Genomic DNA, 18,851 nt, shown 5'->3' on the forward strand with positions numbered 1-18,851 from the left:
AATTAAAATCATTATAACTATTTACTAGCTTGTATAATACTATAACAATATTATATTAAGTGTTATAAGTTGTTATAACTACCCAATTACTTCTAACGTAATTGCAATTAGTAGTAGCTGTAGCTGTTACAGATATATTGAAAGTCTAGAATAACATATTTGATGGAATGTCTTTATTATTATTCTTAATATATATATATTTTTTAAAAAAACGTCCTCTCAATAATTTACTTAATTTGAGATGATGTTTTAATTTCTTTCCTATATTTTTTAACATGAATAATTAGAAATACTTTCCTTATTTTATATAGCATATTATAAAATCAATGTTTAATTTATTGAAACAAAAGATCCGCTTAATTTAAACGGTTTAATATTATCCATCGTATAATAAAATATAGACTAATAAATTATTAGAGTATTAAATCATAATGCCTTTACATGGATACTTAAGGAAATATTTTTTGTTAAAATAAATTTATTAATATAAATTAATTAAATTAAATTTGTGGTCTCCCGTTTTCTCCTGTCCTTAATATCACACATCCCAAAACGTTCAATATTATCAATTTCACCATACAAAACGGATAAATAAATCACACGAATGGAATGTTTTTGTGTTAATATAAATTTATTAATACAATCTAATTTAATTAAATCTCGTCGTCCCCCGTTTTCTCCTCTCCACCTTCCTCTGCCATCTCTCTGTTCTCTCCTTTTCTCCCATTTTCCCGCTCCAAAACAAGCAAGGGAAGGCAAGGCCGAGCCCCTGTTATTCATTTATCGCCCTTCCTTCTTTCCTTCCTTCCTTCCTCCTCAAACCCTCCCCGACGGCGATGTGGTTGCCCTGAGGAACATCGACCGACCGACTTTATTCGTCCCGACAATCCTACCGCGATGGTTCCCCAATACTCTCCCTCTTCCTCTTCCTCATCGCTTCTCGCTCTGCTCCTCGTGCTGCTGCTGGCGTTGGCTCCGTCAATTACTGCCGTTGGGCTACTTAAGGTGCGCCACAAGTTTCTCGGCCGCAGGCAGGCCATCGCCGAGCTCCGCACCCACGACATCCACCGCCACAGCAGGATCCTCGCCGCGGTCGATATCCCTATCGGTGGCTCCGGCATCCCCACCGACGCTGGGTTCGGCCCAAAACATTGTCTTATTTGATCGTTTTACTTTTTTTTTTTTTTTAAATCGCGCTCCTTTGTGATAAATTTTATAGGTTATACTATGCGGAAATTGCGATTGGGACTCCGCCCACCAACTTCCACGTGCAAGTCGACACGGGGAGCGACCTTCTTTGGGTGAATTGCATCTCGTGCGTGGAGTGCCCTAAGAAGAGCGATCTTGGTGTATGATTCCTTTTTCGTCCTTTTGCTCCTATTTAATTTTATATTTATGGCAAATTTCCCAAACCACACACTAAAGTTACAAAATGCCTAATGGGCACGTTTAGTTTCTTAAATGCCCAATGCACCTCCCTAACTCAAAAACAGCTTCCTCTCACCGGACCATCTTAACACATACCATCCAATTAATTGAGTCAGTTGATTGAATTTCCAATTCCACTGAATTAACTCATAATTGACTATCTGGTTGATTGAATTGGCCCACTAATCGACTAGAACTAGCTAACATAGGCCTTTATATATATAGTAAAATGATGATTTTCACCTTGATGAACCTACTCAAGTCTAAATGCATGAATAAGAACATGAATGAGTTCTTGAGAGTTGTAGAACCAAAATGATTGCCTCAAATTGTTTCTTTTTTTAAACTTTGGACGTTCATAGTTAACAATACAAGTTCAGACTACATGCACTCATGGTGCTCTTAGGAACTCATCAATATCCCCACACTTGTATTTAGACTATTGTAGGTCTATCAAAGTGAAATTGTCATTTCACCTGAATGGATATCCACAGGTTAAAATACAAATGTAAGATCGCCATTGTGCTTCCATGCCTTCACACTCGCATTTAGATCATAGTAGGTGCATTAAGTTTCACCTTGATGAACATTTATAGATCAAAATGTAAGTTTGAGATCATCGTTGTGATCCTAGAGCTCCCAGGCACCCATCTATGCCGTTACACTTGATTTTGACGTATATAAGTCTATCAAATGTGAAATGACCATTTCACCTTACAAAGGTCTATGTTAGCCAATTCAACTCGTGGGCTAATTCAGTAAATTGGAGGGTTAATTCAATCAACTGGATGATGGTACCAAACGTATATTGATATAACCGGATGAGAAAGGTTTGTGTTTTGGGGTTTTCATTATAGGAAGGTGTGTTTGTTAGACATTTACGAAACTAAATGCACCCATTGAGGATTTCATAACTTTAAGTGTGTGGTTTGAAAATTTTACCTATATTTAATGCATGTTACATTTGTTTGTCTCTATTTATGTTGCAGTTTGATTTGATGTTATATGATCCAAAGGCTTCTACAACTTCGAGGTTGGTTTCCTGTCAAGATAAATTTTGCCTATCCACATATGGAGATATACCTGGCTGCTTTTCGAATTTTCCATGCGAGTATAAAGTGGTTTATGGTGATGGGAGCACAACTGCGGGTCTTTTTATCACAGACACTATTGAGTATAATCAAGTATCAAGTGGCCACCAAACTCAACTAGCTAATGCAACTGTCACATTTGGGTTAGTGCATAATGTTAGCTTCCAATTTGATATTTGATGCTTCTAGAGTTAAAATAATGATTTTTACATAATTAATAAATATTTGACTGATAAGAAAGAATGACATGCTTTGCACATGGCAGGTCTTTGTGCGATGCATATAAAAACTCTAGCTCACATGCAAAAGCATACTATGCACTATTGCAATGCACTATCATGTGCTTTAGGCACAATATGGGTTTTGTTTCAGACACATATTTGATTTATTGCAAAATAGGAAGCCACCCTTTACTTCATTTTCCATGTGGAAAGGTTGGGCCACACGCTAATGGATTTGGCCCAAGTGGTACAACCAATTCACACAATGTGTCTAGATGAACTAGTGCTTTCAATTGATGCTATCTAGATTGCATTCCAGTGGCCCATGATAAACCTAGATGAGTGCAACTTAAGAGATACGAGTCAACTAAAGGATGTGGATTAGCCTAAATAAGACCTAGGAATGAGTCGGGTAGATTCACATTAAATTTAATTCGTATTTACAACAAGCGACAAGTCTCTTCTCTTTCTTTGAGCAACACCCTTTTTTCTGCTCTATAGATAAAGCTTTGGCTACTTAATTTATGCACTTCAATAGGTGAATTTTGATGATATCATCTTTGAGTCAGGTGGGCCTAAAAACTTTCTCCATAGTGCAAGTTGTAGAAGGGTAGTAAAGAGGAGATTGAGATTAACAAGTCCAATCGTTGTTGCTCTTTTTTCTCTATCATGCTCTCCTCTACACAACGGCTCAAGTCCTCTTCATTCCATCATAGTTCCATCTTGGAATAGATTCTTGGCACTCCATATAATTTATGGAATCATGATCTCGTGATTTATGGAATATTTTTAGTCTAATATTTAGGGATATAGATTGATTACAACATCATGTTTTCCAACACTATATATTTCTTTATTTCTGAAATCCACCATAGTAATTGTCTAGCAACTTAATTGTAAGTTTTTCTAAGTCTATAAAAAGAATACGCTGATCCTTCTTTTCTCTATATTGTTGAGTTAGCTGTATTATTAACATAGCTAGGCATTTTTAAAAAATCCTTGTTGGTTTCACTTTTTTCCTTATTCCATGCCTAAGTAATATTTTGTGTTTACAAGAGATTAAATAAGTAGGGGAGAAGACAAAGATGATGGTGAATTTAGGTTTTTAAGTTATGATACGCACGAAAATATAAAACAAGAAATAGAGTAGATATTGTTGTAGATAGTTTGTTAAAAGACAACATAGTAAAAGTATTTAAGAATGAGATAAGATTATATAACTCTCAAGATAGTGGTAGTAAAGAAAATTATTAATGTAATTAACATATATGCACCTTAGATAGGATTAGATGAAGACAGTTTTGGGATGACCTAGATGATGTATCCATTCATAGAACATTTGCCTATGTTTAACGCTGTAATCTAAAGCAACTCTCAACCTTTTTCATTCGGGCTTGGGACTAACATTATTACATTAGCAATTTAGGGAAGACCTAGACAATGTAGTACAAAAATCATATAGAAGTAAGAAATGAGGAATATGATGGGATGCATGGGGATTATGATTTTTCGAACAATAAAGAAAGAAGGAAAAGTTATATTGGATTGCACAATAACATATGAACTTATAATAACTAATATATTTTTTAAGAAGAGAGAAAAACATCTGGTTATGTTCAAAAGTGTGAACAATAAGTCACAAATTGATTTTTTTTATGGTTAGGAAAAGAGATAGAAAAATTTATAAATATCGTAAGGTCAGCTTTGGAGAAAACTTAACCACCCAATATAAGTTAGTGGTATTAAATACATTCCTCAAATATAGTATTAGTAGAAGGAAAATATACATAACTCTGTTGGGACTTTCGAGCCGCAAAAACCGCTTTTTGCGTTGCGGAAACCTCGAAGTCTTGCCACGGATCCGTGCGAAGATATATAAAAATAAATCATGTACAAGTTTCTAACCTAGATCTACATGAATAAGAAGCGTTACCCTTGTTGTGAAGCCCTTCGCTTATCTCGCTCGTCCAAAAGGTTGCCGGATCTCGAGAGTGTCAAGCGTACACTCCTCTATACGTATCAACACGCACAATAGGTGGAGAAGAACCACTTAGAGTGTGCTAGCACTCTTGGGTGGCTCGGCAATGGAGGAGAGGGAGAGAGAGCTAGAAGAGAAGAATAATAATGATGATTTATTCATTATGAAAAATAAGAGTAAAATGGCTTAAGTATTTTCATCTAATGAAAATACTTAATGCTCATTAACTCCATTAATGAGCCTCATTAATGAGTCTTAATGAGTATTTAATGAATATTCATTCTTCATTAAATGACCATTTTGAAACTCCTCTTCTCTTCATAATTTGAATCGAAATTTGAATCTAATATTCAAATTGAATTCATAATTCAATGAATGTCACCATTTATCATTGAATTCAAAATTCAATGAATATCATCATTAAGTCTCACTTGAGTCTAACTCAAGTCTAACTTAATCGAGTCTTACTCAATTAATCTAATTTGGATTACACTTAATCCAATTTGGTTCATCATATGAACCTAATCCTCTTGGTTCATCATATGAACCTAATCTCCATCTAATTACCCTTTGTGTGTGACCCTATAGGTTCTTGTAACGTTGGCAATGCTCCTAAACACATTTAGAAGCATAAGTAATGAGCGGTATCTAGCAACACATCATTACTACCCAAGTTACAAGAATGTTGAGATTCAACATCACCTTTGTGACTACTAATTGTGACTCTCACAATATGTGACAATGTCCTTCTATCCTTGACATCTAGATTGATCAATTGAGGCATAGACCGTGTCATCCTATAATCAATCTATGTCTTGAACCCCAAGTAGACTCACTTTAAACAAATGAGCTCAATATCTCATATTGACTTATTTGGGCATGACCATGCACTTAGTGGTCTCACTCTATCAAGAATCATGATGTCACTCCCGTTATATAGGAGGGATAGATCCCATCTACATCACTCACATCCTTCCGCATAATTTGTTACATACCCAGTAATCGCCTTTTTAGTCCACCCAGTTACAGGTGACGTTTGACGAAGCCAAAGTATGCAACTCCTTATGTAGGGAACTATGGTGACTTCAGGTCCAAGCACTGATAGTCATACTAATAGTCACATGAGAAAGTATATGACACTCATATAACGATCCATGATACTTTCTCATGGCGGGTCATTTAGTATACATTCTCCAATGCATAGCCATGTGTCAACTTGATATCTCTATATCCATGACTTGTGAGATCAAGTTATCGAGTTAACCTATATGCTAGTCTCATCGCATTAACATTGTCCCCGAACGTTAATACTTGACTAGGAATGATTAAGAATAGTGTTCTCTATATCATCTTACTATCAATTCAACCAATCGATTGATATAGATAAGAACCTTCCACTCAAGGACGCTATTATACTCAGTTATTTGACACCAATAAAAGTAAGTATAATAACCATAAAGAAATGCCTTTATAAATATATAGGAATATGATATATCGAGTCCATACAACAATCATCACATGATTGGCTCTAGGGCTCTCACTAACAATCTCCCACTAGCACTAGTGCCAATCAGGGTAGGCTCTAACACCCAATGACTTAGTGTGACCATCATGCTTTCTCTGTACCAAAGCTTTGGTTAAGGGATCAGCGACGTTAGCCTTTGTGGGTACTCTACAAATCTTCACATCTCCTTTATCGATAATCTCTCGAATGAGATGGAAACGCCGTAGTATGTATTTGGTCCGCTGGTGTAAGCGAGGTTCCTTAGCCTGCGCAATTGCTCTATTGTTGTCACAATAGAGCTATATAGGATCGTCAATGCTAGGAACCACCCCAAGGTCAATAATGAGCTTGCGGATCCAAACTGCCTCTTTTGCTGCTTCTGATGCAGCAATGTAGTACTGCTTCGAACTCTTCTAGCTCACATCACCGCCATTCAAGCAAAACACGAACCCATCGCCATCTATAATCATCTGGTTAGTTCGTCGAACCTTTACATGAGCCTCTCGTCACCTCCATATATCATCAAGAAATAACCATCATTGACTATATTCTAGGCAACGATAAGTCCTAACAAGTCATGGATGACTGGATGTTGGTTCGCGTCTCATGATTCAAAATCGAGTCCAAGAAACCATCTTTATGGAGTCGAGATAAGCGATTCTCATTTATACGTGACAACGAGAGGGGTTTCATTCGACTTGAACCTTGTACTTATGTTATAGATGGGGTTCTAAGTCAGAATGTAGTCCGCTTAATAAGAGTACGTAGAATATATCTTTTAAATAAACAACATTTTTTATTACAAAAGAAAAGCCTTTCTTGTCCAAAACTGAAATGATGTTCTTTGTAAGAGCAGCATATAACAACATTCATCTAATTCTAGATGCCCGAGGGAGAGATGAAAGTAAGTTCTATGAAGAACCCGCTCCATCGCTAGGTTCATCGATGCCTCGCTATTTCTAAGTCACTGACATTAGTACAAATGAGAAGCACATCCGATCTAATACCCACGATGAAGAAATAGAGATTGACTTCAATAAATATGTAAATCTTATTTCCTTCTTCTTAAAATCTTGTATCCTTTGCGGTTCCTCTTCCAAGACTGCTTGTCCTCGATATAGTCGAAGATGTTCAACCACGTATAAGCATCATCAACTCGTGTTGCTTGAAACTCGAGTTCATGGTCATGGCGTCGAGACGTACACATCTAACGTCGTCTTGATGCTTCTTATAAGCATCTCGGCCAGCTCGCGTGGCATCGGGAATGTGCTGCTCCAAGACGTACAATTTTCTTTCTTGTGTGAGAACGATTCTCAGATTCCTGTACCAGTTCAGGAAATTAGCTCCATTGAGCTTGTCCTTGTCAAGGACAGAACGCAGGGAGAAGGTGTTCGTGTTTGTCGACATGACAATTTATAACAGAAATAATGCAGAAAGTAAATATCATATTCCTTTAATCATTTAATTAGACCTTTAACTAAATGATGCTTCCACTGAATTATAGGGCTTTTGTAGAATCAAGTCATGGATGTGGTCAAACCACACTACTGGATTCATACCAATTAGCTATAATTCTTGCGGGACAAGATCCACATCATACTACGCTTTGAGTTAGCTTTGGCTAAATTGCCCAAGACTTAGTATGATCGGTAGATAACGAATTATCAATTACATCTCTATGCAATTCTTATTTATAGGATCAAAAATCTCATTTATATTAAAACTTGAGTTAGCTTTGGCTAAATCGCCCAAGATTTAGTATAAATGTGATTTTTATCCTATCGTCCAACCGTTGGAAAATGTCTATAGTTTTACTCGATCCAATTGAGTTAACTAGTTGCTCAATCTAATTGAGTTTGTACTCACCCAAGCTTTGATAGGCGGGACCAAGGTTGTCCCTCCGCACCCTACCAAGATAATATGCGTTGCTCTACTTTGGCAGATTCAACAACAACAAATGATCGAGGTAGTGATGGGTATCAAAACTTGGTAGACATATCGAGTTGACTTGATTAAGATCTAATCTAATCGTGGATTCGTATCTTATATGCATCAAGACACTAATTATCCTACATTATCATGCATCATATACACAAGCAATGATAGATAACTAATTATTTTGTGATGAGGTCATGACCCTACTATGATCTTTTCAAGCCAATAAAAAGATCGGATGGTCAACCTAGGGTCAACGACTTCTTCAAGCGCCTCCCTTTGATCGCCATGTGTTGAAATCACCCTCCTCGTAACTCCTTCTTGAGTGGACCTTCCACCGCTTCTTTTGTACATTACAAATGTGAAACTCGAGTTACATTCGAGTCTAAATTCTATTTACAACAAGAATATAAAAGAGAAGGTACGACGCGCTGGTCGCATATCAATACAACACGCACAACACAAAAATGACGCGCAGGTCATGTTATGAATTACAACACATTTTAACCAATCATATTGGAGTTTTGGGCCATGACCATCACAAAATCACACATAATTCTAAATTATATATTTTATATAAATTTCTATAATTTTACTACTGATTTTATCGATTTTATGAGTCACAACTTCCCGGCGGTCCCGTTTAGCGGTTTTCGGGCGCGATCGTGGGACAATGCCCCTTGCGGGGTTAGGGGCAGCGCCCCTTCTCGCGAAATGAATATCGCGAGTGTCCCATCTTGATCTAACAGCGCCTTAAGCCACTGTCCCAAAACGATTTGGGCGAGACCTTGCCGTTTCGAAAGGTTTTTCTCGGTAGTTGAAACCTACAAGTGCCCAAGCACTTGTTGCTTCGCTTCTATGAGAAAAATACTCAAAAAATCTATAAAAATAGCAAACTTACAGATCTGAAATATTTTCATAAAAATAAAATACAAACTTGTACATGCTTCGCACGTGGCTCTGATACCACTGTTGGAACTTTCGAGCCGCAAAAATCGTTTTTTTGCGTTGCGGAAACCTCGAAGTCTTGCCACGGATCCGTGCGAAGATATATAAAAATAAATCATGTACAAGTTTCTAACCTAGATCTACCTTAGATCTACATGAATAAGAAGCGTTACCCTTGTTGCGAAGCCCTTCGCTTATCCCGCTCATCCGAAAGGTTGCCGGATCTCGAGAGTGTCAAGCGTACACTCCTCTATACGTATCCACACGGACAATAGGTGGAGAAGAACCACTTAGAGTGTGCTAGCACTCTTGGGTGGCTCGGCAATGGAGGAGAGGGAGAGAGAGCTAGAAGAGAAGAAGAATAATGATGATTCATTTATTATGAAAAATAAGAGTAAAATAACTTAAGTATTTTCATCTAATGAAAATACTTAATGCTCATTAACTCCATTAATGAGCCTCATTAATGAGTCTTAATGAGTATTTAATGAATATTCATTCTTCATTAAATGGCTATTTTGAAACTCCTCTTCTCTTCATAATTTGAATCAAAATTTGAATCTAATATTCAAATTGAATTCATAATTCAATGAATGTCATCATTTATCATTGAATTCAAAATTCAATGAATATCATCATTAAGTCTCACTTGAGTCTAACTCAAGTCTAGCTTCACTTGAGTCTAACTCAAGTCTAACTTAATCGAGTCTTATTCAATTAATCTAATTTGGATTATATTTAATCCAATTTGGTTCATCATATGAACCTAATCCTCTTGGTTCATTATATGAACCTAATCTCCATCTAATTGCCCTTTGTGTGTAACCCTATAGGTTCTTGTAACGTTGGCAATGCTCCTAAACTCATTTAGAAGCATAAGTAATAAGCGGTATCTAGCAATACATCATTACTACCCAAGTTACAAGAATGTTGAGATCCAACATCATCTTTGTGACTACTAATTGTGACTCTCACAATATGTGACAATGTCCTTCTATCCTTGACATCTAGATTGATCAATTGGGGCATAGACCGTGTCATCCTATAATCAATCTATGTCTTGAACCCCAAGTAGACTCACTTTAAACAAATGAGCTCAATATCTCATATTGACTCATTTGGGCATGACCATGCACTTAATGGTCTCACTTTATCAAGAATCATGATGTCACTCCCGTCATATAGGAGGGATAGATCCCATTTACATCACTCACATCCTTCCGCATAATTTGTTACATATCCAGTAATCGCTTTTATAGTCCACCCAGTTACGGGTGATGTTTGACGAAGCCAAAGTATGCAACTCCTTATGTAGGGAACTATGGTGACTTCAGGTCCAAGGATTGATAGTCATACTAATAGTCATATGAAAAAGTATATGACACTCATATAACGATCCATGATACTTTCTCATGGCGGGTCATTCAGTATACATTCTCCAATGCATACTCATGTGTCAACTTGATATCTCTATATCCATGACTTGTGAGATCAAGTCATCGAGTTAACCTACATGCTAGTCTCATCGCATTAACATTGTCCCTGAATGTTAATACTTGACTAGGAATGATTAAGAGTAGTGTTCTCTATATCATCTCACTATCAATTCAACCAATTGATTGATATAGATAAGAACCTTCTACTCAAGGATGCTATTATATTTAGTTATTTGACATTAATACAAGTAAGTATAATAACCATAAAGAAATGCCTTTATTAATATATAGGAATATGATATATCGAGTCCATACAACAATCATCATATGATTGACTCTAGGGCTCTAACTAACAAACTTCTATAATCAAATGGTGGAAAGTAAAGTATATTCAAGGAGAGGGTAGAGCACAACTATTAGGAGAAATATATGGCGACGTAAATATGACATAGGATAAGGTATTAAATTTGAAAATGGTGGTCAAGAGCATAGTCGGCGAGCCAAGAGGACGGACGCTACTAAATCAGGAATCTTAGTGGTGAAATGAGGAAGTATAGGAGAAAGTGATGGAAAAATAAACAACCTATGTAAGTTATTGTAACTTGTAAGAATGAAGAAAACTTATAAAATTATATAGTAGCTAAGAAAGATGTCAAGGAGTAGTGAGTGAAGCTAAGAATACAACTTTTAAACGCTTGTATCAACAACTTCATATAAAAGAAGGGGAAAGAGACATGTATACAATAGTTAAAGCAAGAGGAAAACAAAGGATCTTACCCAAATAACATGTATTAAAGATGAATTAAGTAGGATATTAGTGAAGGATGAGGAAATAAAGGAGCGATAGAAGTGGTATTTTTATTAACTTTTTAATGATGATTTAGGAGACCAACTTAGCTCAGCTTTGGAGAAAACTTAACCACCCAATATAAGTTAGTAATATAAATACATTCCTCAAATATAATATTAGTAGAAGGAAAATATGCATAACTTCTACAATCAAATGGTGGAAAGTAAAGTATATTCAAGGAGAGGGTAGAGCACAACTATTAGGAGAAATATAGGGCGACGTGACATAGGATAAGGTATTAAATTTGAAAATGGTGGCCAAGAGCATAGTCGGCAAGCCAAGAGGACAAACATTACTAAATCATGAATCTTAGTGGTGAAATGAGGAAGTATAGGAGAAAGTGATGGAAAAATAAACAACCTATATAAGTTATTGTAACTTGTAAGAATGAAGAAAACTTATAAAATTATATAGTAGCTAAGAAAGATGTCAAGGAGTAGTGAGTGAAGCTAAGAAGCTAAGAATAAAACTTTTAAACGCTTGTATTAACAACTTCATATAAAAGAAGGGGAAAGAAACATATATATAATAGTTAAAGCAAGAGGAAAATAAAGGATCTTACCCAAATAACATGTATTAAAGATGAATCAAGTAGGATATTAGTGAAGGATGACGAAATAAAGGAGCGATAGAAGAGATATTTTTATTAACTTTTTAATGATGATTTAGGAGACCAACTTAGCTTAGAAAATTTAAGCAGGTCAAATTAATATAAAAATTTAAATTTTTATTAGAGAATTCAAATTTTAGAAGTAGAATAGATATAAATGATTCAAAATAAAAAAAATGATTGGATTGAATGATATTCCAATAGAGATATGAAACTGTCTAGAAAAGCAAAGTATTGAATGACTTGCGAAGATATTCATCTTGATATCAAATTGAAAAAATTCCAGAATAATGGACGTTAAGTACTTAATTCTCCTATTTAAAAATAAAGGAGATGAATATAATTTTGCAAATTATAGAGACATTAAATTAATGAGTCATGTTATGAAACTTTTGGAAAGAGTTGGAAAAATTTACCATTGTGTCAAGGCTCCCTTTCAGTTGGAAAAAGATTAAGTTGACCAAAAATCAATTTGGTTTCATGTTTGAAAGGTTGACAATAGAAGCTATATATTTTCTCAGACAACTAATTGAAAATATCGGAAAAGGAAGAGAGACTTACACATGATATTCATTGATTTAAAAAAAGTTTATGGAAATTATGTGTAGAATTTTAGAAAAGAAAGATATTAGTATAATGTATATTTAAACAACTAAGGATATGTACGAAGATGTAACCACAAGTGAAAATTCGAAATGCCTACACTTTTGAGATGTCGAGTTTAGCACACATCTATGGTTGATTTTCCTATTCATCCTTGGGAAGGTCTCCAGCCATACCATATAACAAAAAGCCAAGATATACCACTGAAATTGTGCTCTTCCTTCAAAGCAAAGCATCACAAAACTCCCTTGAATGGATGCCATAACCATTGCTTGGAAATGGACATTATTGTTTGATACACTTCCGAAAAAAGGGATTAATTATGTTACTACCCATTAATTTGGAATCTTTTTCCTTTATTTAGCTATTCCCTTTATTTTCTCTAGAATAAATTATTTCCATTTTCTTTCTAGAATTAATTATGTTATTGTTGACAAGAAACCCTCTTCCATCCTTAAACTAATCACCTTTTGAGTCTGTTTTGTATTAAGCAAATAAATACAAATAACAGTTATTGCCTTTGGATTTGGAGGCCAATCGCCTAATATGATCTTTCCTCTCTCTCTCTCTCTCTCTCTAGCTTACCTTGTGATAAGATCTAAGTCTCTACTATCAAAGCCACCGACCTCTCCACTACTATCCTCTACTGCACATCCCCTCCTATTGTTATTGTTCCCCTCACTTCTACCAATAACAAATCACATTCAAAGTGATCAATGCCTCATGCCACAATCTCTTCAATGAGTTCCATTTTATAATTCTTTGATTTTAGTTTTCTTTAGTTATTTACTGTTATATAAAATAAAAAATTAAAAGAAGAAATTCTATTCCAAGACAATGGCAGGAGGTTTCTAACTAGATGCAGATTGGATTGTAGAATTTGAAGTTTGAAAATAAATTTTTGGAACATTAAGAGTTCTCTAGTAATCATCTATATTTTTTGGATTGGGTTGGAGTACCCATTATGAGTGTGGATCCATATGTTTGACATACTATTTCTAATTGTGCTATAGTGCTTAGATTCTAATTACCTTGTCATTATTTTCTTGCGCATGACCATTGTGATGGTTTTTTAATATATTCTCATAATTCATACTGGTACAGGTGTGGTGCTCATCAATCTGGGGATTTGGGTACAAGGGTATCACTTGATGGAATTCTTGGTTTTGGCCAGTCAAATTCATCCATGATCTCACAGCTTGCTGCTTCTGGTAAATCTGGCAGGATATTTGCTCACTGTTTAGATACAGTAAGTGGAGGTGGAATTTTTATCATAGGACATGTAGTAGAGCCTAAAGTGAAGACAACACCTTTGGTACCTGCGCAGTATGTTATTCTAGACCTGGTCGAACTATTAGATTTTCTTCTTTATTCTTATCTTAAGCTTTTACAGTTATTGTGACTCCATTTTACATTTCATTGGTGCTAATCTTAGCATCAACATGCTAAGTATGGAAAAGGATATTATCTAATATTGACTTCCATGTTAAGATAAAATGTTGACTGACAAAAAGTAATGTCATTCATTCTAATTATGGTTTCTTGAATGTTTATAGGCGTTATTAACATTTTCAATTTAAATGAACTATAGGCAAGCTTCAGTTCAAAGTTGAATAAATACAAAATTGCTTAGCTGACTTTTTGTACATTATGGATAGCAATCCCCAACATATCCCTTTTGGCTAAAACATGTGTGCTGATTTGCTATGGCTCTAATACAAGACATGCTGACATCATTGTTCTAAGGGAGAAAACAAGTTGAAAATCCACATACAATTAGCTCAAATTGTTCATGCAATATTATAAGGCATATAAATCTGGCTATTGTGTTAGAAGGTACAACTTAAGTGTGGTTTTTCAGTTGTCCTTTTAATTTTTGACCAAATTCAACACAGATTATAACAAAGCTATTCATCAATACATGTCCATAGGTGGAGGTATGATCCTTGAATTATGGTAGGATTGAAGACTACTCAGTAGCTTTACCTTTATAGGATTATTTGGTGATTGAATACCAAATTTAGAAAATAATAAAATTTCAAAATTAGTTAATAGAGTAAATACATTATTTAATAGGAGATATTTTTCAATACATATATTTACTTAGACAATTGTTGTGGACATCTACGTAATTGAAATGATGGAAACTAGTGTAATCTATGAGGACAATTATTCATGATTTTTAAAAAATGTTTAATTATTTTTCAAGTTCGTCCCAATTTTTTTATTTCCCATCTCTCATCTCCTTTTCCTCTTTCTTCTATCCATCCCTACTCTTCCTTGTAATTACTGGTATTGCTAGGGCAATATCTTCAAAGGCAGTTTTGCCTACAGGGCATTGGCATCAGCGCTAGAAGGGTGAAAGAGGTGAGAGAAAAGATAGAGGAATTGAAAAAGAGGGAGAGTGAGGAAGAGAAATGAGGGAAACTGAGTAGAAAAAAAAAGTAATTTGAACCAAAAAATCAATGAAAAATAGTTTTGACGTCGGACAGAATAACAATTATGCGCTAGTTTGAATAGAGAAATTCCAGGGAAGACATAGGAAATCGCCAAATGCATAGAACTCTTCTCAAGATTTAACTGAATAAAAAGATAACGCCCTAACATCAGCTAAACAAATGTTTAAATAGTCTCAAAACCTTAACGATGCAAAAAAGACTAAAATAACCTTAATAAAAAAGACTAAATTATTCGGATCCTCCAAAAAGGCTTTAAATAATATTTTTTGGGCCTAAGACGGGTCGTTATGGGTTATACCCGGTAACAAATATAGATCTTTGAACGAACTTCAATTTGATATATCAAAGGTCTCGTGATTTAATCCGAGTCAAAAGTTATGACCTCAAAGTCACATATCCCTGCATCAAGTTCCTTGATTAAATGATGTTGATTGGCTTCTTGGTTAGTTTTCTATCAACCTCCATTTAATTAATTTGATGGATTACTCTGATTATACACTTATTTAAGTTCATATATGTGATTGAAGCAAGAAAAAGTATGCCTATCCAATCACAATGTAGGACATACTTCATGTAAGAAATAATATATAAACTTAGTTTATTTGTGTGCATCTATTTGCTTATACTTCAACCAAAGGCGGCCAATGTTGTTCAATATGGAGGATTATAGGTCAAAACGTAGCGTGCTCCAGTTTTAGTTACTGCAAAGGCCATTGATCCATACAATCACACTAAGAATACCATAAATCCCATGTGGAGAATGTTGAAGATTCAAACTCTGTTCTTTAGTTTTTCTAATCAGTAGTTTCAATCTGACTTATGCGCACCAACTGGTCTTTTAGTTTGGTTCCAATTGGTATTAATTTAATATTGCCTTTTCAATTACAGTTGGAGTATTAGACAATATATTTCCCAATATATTATAGTTGTTTGGTTTGGCCAGTTGTCGAAATATAATTAAAATCATTAAAGGAAATTGTGAGAACCTCCTACTTGGTTGTCACTTGTCATTCATCTTTCAAACAATATCAGTGTACCATGAACAATTCCCTAAAATCTTGTGCATCATTGCTATTTTTTTTTGTATATATTCATTATTATGATAATTAATATCACTAAAGTATGCAAAATTTTCTCTTTATGCATTTATATCTATAAATTTCAATATACTGTTGTTAGATAGAGATAATGTGATATTGTAATTGGATTTACTTCACTAGCAGTGAATGCCTTAACTCAGAGATTTGGTATCATGGTTTAAAGCTCTTGTGCCATGTTGGGCAATATGGTTGAGACATAACATACCACTATTGTAAATTAACAAATAAATAATCAATGCTCACTTACCGGACTTCTCTTCCATGTTTTTAATGCTACTCATGTTGATGAGTATCATGCCATGCAAACATTTGTCATGCATCTAAAAACTTTATAGATTTGTTTTTAAATTTGGCAGACTTCGCTTCCATCTTTTATTTACTCTCATAATTATTTTTTTTAAAAGTAAATAGGTTAATAATGACTTCATAGTGTCTTGACTTTGTTTGAATCATAGATTTGTGTCATGAGTTGATGACGACTACTGGGCTCCGAAATTTATCGAATAGAGTAATGCCTCTTAAATGGTTGATTGATCTAGAAGGATCAAGGAAAAACACTCATCTAGAATGAGGGGATGATCTTGTAGAGATCTCCCAGGCATTGTGATATTGTGGATCTTACTCATCACTAAGACGAGGGAATGATTAAAAGTAAATAGGTTAATAATGACTTCATAGTGTCTTGACTTTGTTTGAATCATAGATTTGTGTCATGAGTTGATGACGACTACTGGGCTCCGAAATTTATCGAATAGAGTAATGCCTCTTAAATGGTTGATTGATCTAGAAGGATCAAGGAAAAACACTCATCTAGAATGAGGGGATGATCTTGTAGAGATCTCCCAGGCATTGTGATATTGTGGATCTTACTCATCACTAAGACGAGGGAATGATTGCTAAGGATCTCTAAAACATTGTGATCTCAAGGATGCTACTCATCAATAAGAGGAATGGATGATCACTAAGGATCTTTTGGTTGTCATGATCCATAAAGGATGAGTGGAAAATTCATCAGGCTAAGGCGATAGTTGGACTTTCTTTAAGACAAGATTGCGCTGCTATGGTGCTCACAGTGGATTTAAATTGTCTCTTAGGATGCAAGAACCTCCTATGTTGAATAGTAGTACTCTACATTTTACATATCATTGAACCATTTTCACCTTAGAACTTGCCAAGGAGGAAAGAATGCTCAAGTGAGGATAAGAGAGGAGATGTTAGATTTCTTTAAATTTTGAGTGAAATGAAATGCAAGAGGGGGTCTCCTTTATATGTGTGGAAGGGCACAATAAAGAGACAATTAAATGGATGAGTCTCTTACTAAGTTTAAATTGAATGGCATTAATTTGAATAGAAAGATCAAAATTCAAGAGAAGAGGGTTGCTACTATTGCACAAACATGCCCATTACATGTTGACTTCGATGTTTAGTCAAACCCAACATAGAGGCCACATGGCCTTTGCTTTGGTCAATTTAACAATTCTTGTGCTCTTGTTCATGGCTCCATGCAATATCCACAAAGCAATACCATGTGTCCGCTATTCATGTAGCAATGTGGTTTGCCATGTGGGTAGTGGTGAACCCTCCATACTGGGAATAGCTAGTCATGTCACATGTGCATCTATCTCTCATAAAAGGTAGTCTGGTACACGAAGCTTCCGCCAATGCGGATCCTGGGGAAGGGTCTATTGTATGCAGTCTTACCTTACATTGCAAAAGGTTGTTTTTGAGACTCGAACCACTAGGTCATACGGCTACAACTTTATCATGCATCTATCTCTTATATAAAAAAATTTTTCATTCATTTTGTGTCCTACATGATGTTAGGCTCATGTGCACACTTGGGTTTTGTTCAAAGCTTACACATTGGTGGACTATGCTCACATATGACCTTATGTTCTTGTTTGATCACAAAATGATTTGGATTAAATCCGAAAACAAGTGCTCCATTTTCACCATCACTCAAGTCACTTATTTTAGATTTTATTTTTTTATTCACTTAAGAAATGATTTTACGTACAATGGATTCTTCCCCGAGACCCCACATGGCGAGAGCTTCGTGCACCGGGATGTCTTTTTTTTTTTTTAAAGAAATGATTTTACGACAAACTACAAGTGAAATAGATCATCTATGTTTGATGACATTTTTAAATAATGGATCCTGCTTAATTGGTTACAAAAAATCAATTCTCAATAGCTAAGAGAAATAAATTAAAGGTGAATAAATAGTTTAAATTCATCTTGAACAAACATTGAAGGAAAAAATGAACCAAAACTCAATTTTCATTTTGAAAAGCATTCATACTCTTATTTTTAAAAGTAAAAAAGTCTAAGAGAAAGGCAATGAAATGAGTAAAACCAATCTTAGTTCACCTCGACTAGCTTTATCACTTGTTGAGTATTGACATGGGATATTATTTGTAAAATTTTAATTCAATTGACCATCTAAGTGTCATAGTTTTATCTTTTTATATTTTTGAAGTAAATAAAGTAAGTGAAAGGAGATTTTAGGAGAAACTTCTTTGAATTTATTTTGGCATATGCTTAAATGCATGTTAAAGAGTGTCAGCATCATATAATTCTGAAACTGCACCGCTTCTGCTTGGAACTATAACTCTAGCATGGGATAATATTTGAAACCTTAGTATCCATATTTTTTTATTTCTTATATATTTAACAAACTATCTCTTG

The 18,851-nt window shown here is 34.9% G+C and overlaps 1 protein-coding gene across 4 annotated transcripts in view; it reads left to right on the plus strand.

Moving 5' to 3' along the window:
* Positions 1–675: 675 nt before the first annotated feature.
* LOC122018578 (aspartic proteinase 36-like) overlaps positions 676–18,851 on the plus strand; it is a 44,675-nt gene continuing 26,499 nt past the window's right edge. For 3 of the 4 annotated variants that reach the window (XR_006121827.1, XR_006121826.1, XM_042575929.1), the window contains exons 1-4: positions 676–1,136; positions 1,220–1,349; positions 2,418–2,662; positions 13,709–13,930. Coding sequence is in view for 2 of the 4 variants with exons in the window: in XM_042575929.1 (XP_042431863.1) it covers positions 898–1,136; positions 1,220–1,349; positions 2,418–2,662; positions 13,709–13,930 (836 nt within the window). In the remaining 2 variants the exon portion in view is untranslated. The remainder of the gene's footprint in view (positions 1,137–1,219; positions 1,350–2,417; positions 2,663–13,708; positions 13,931–18,851) is intronic. The other variant, XM_042575931.1, reaches the window with a different exon arrangement.

Source organism: Zingiber officinale, chromosome 9A, assembly GCF_018446385.1.
Source record: "Zingiber officinale cultivar Zhangliang chromosome 9A, Zo_v1.1, whole genome shotgun sequence".
Taxonomy (NCBI): Eukaryota; Viridiplantae; Streptophyta; class Magnoliopsida; order Zingiberales; family Zingiberaceae; genus Zingiber; species Zingiber officinale.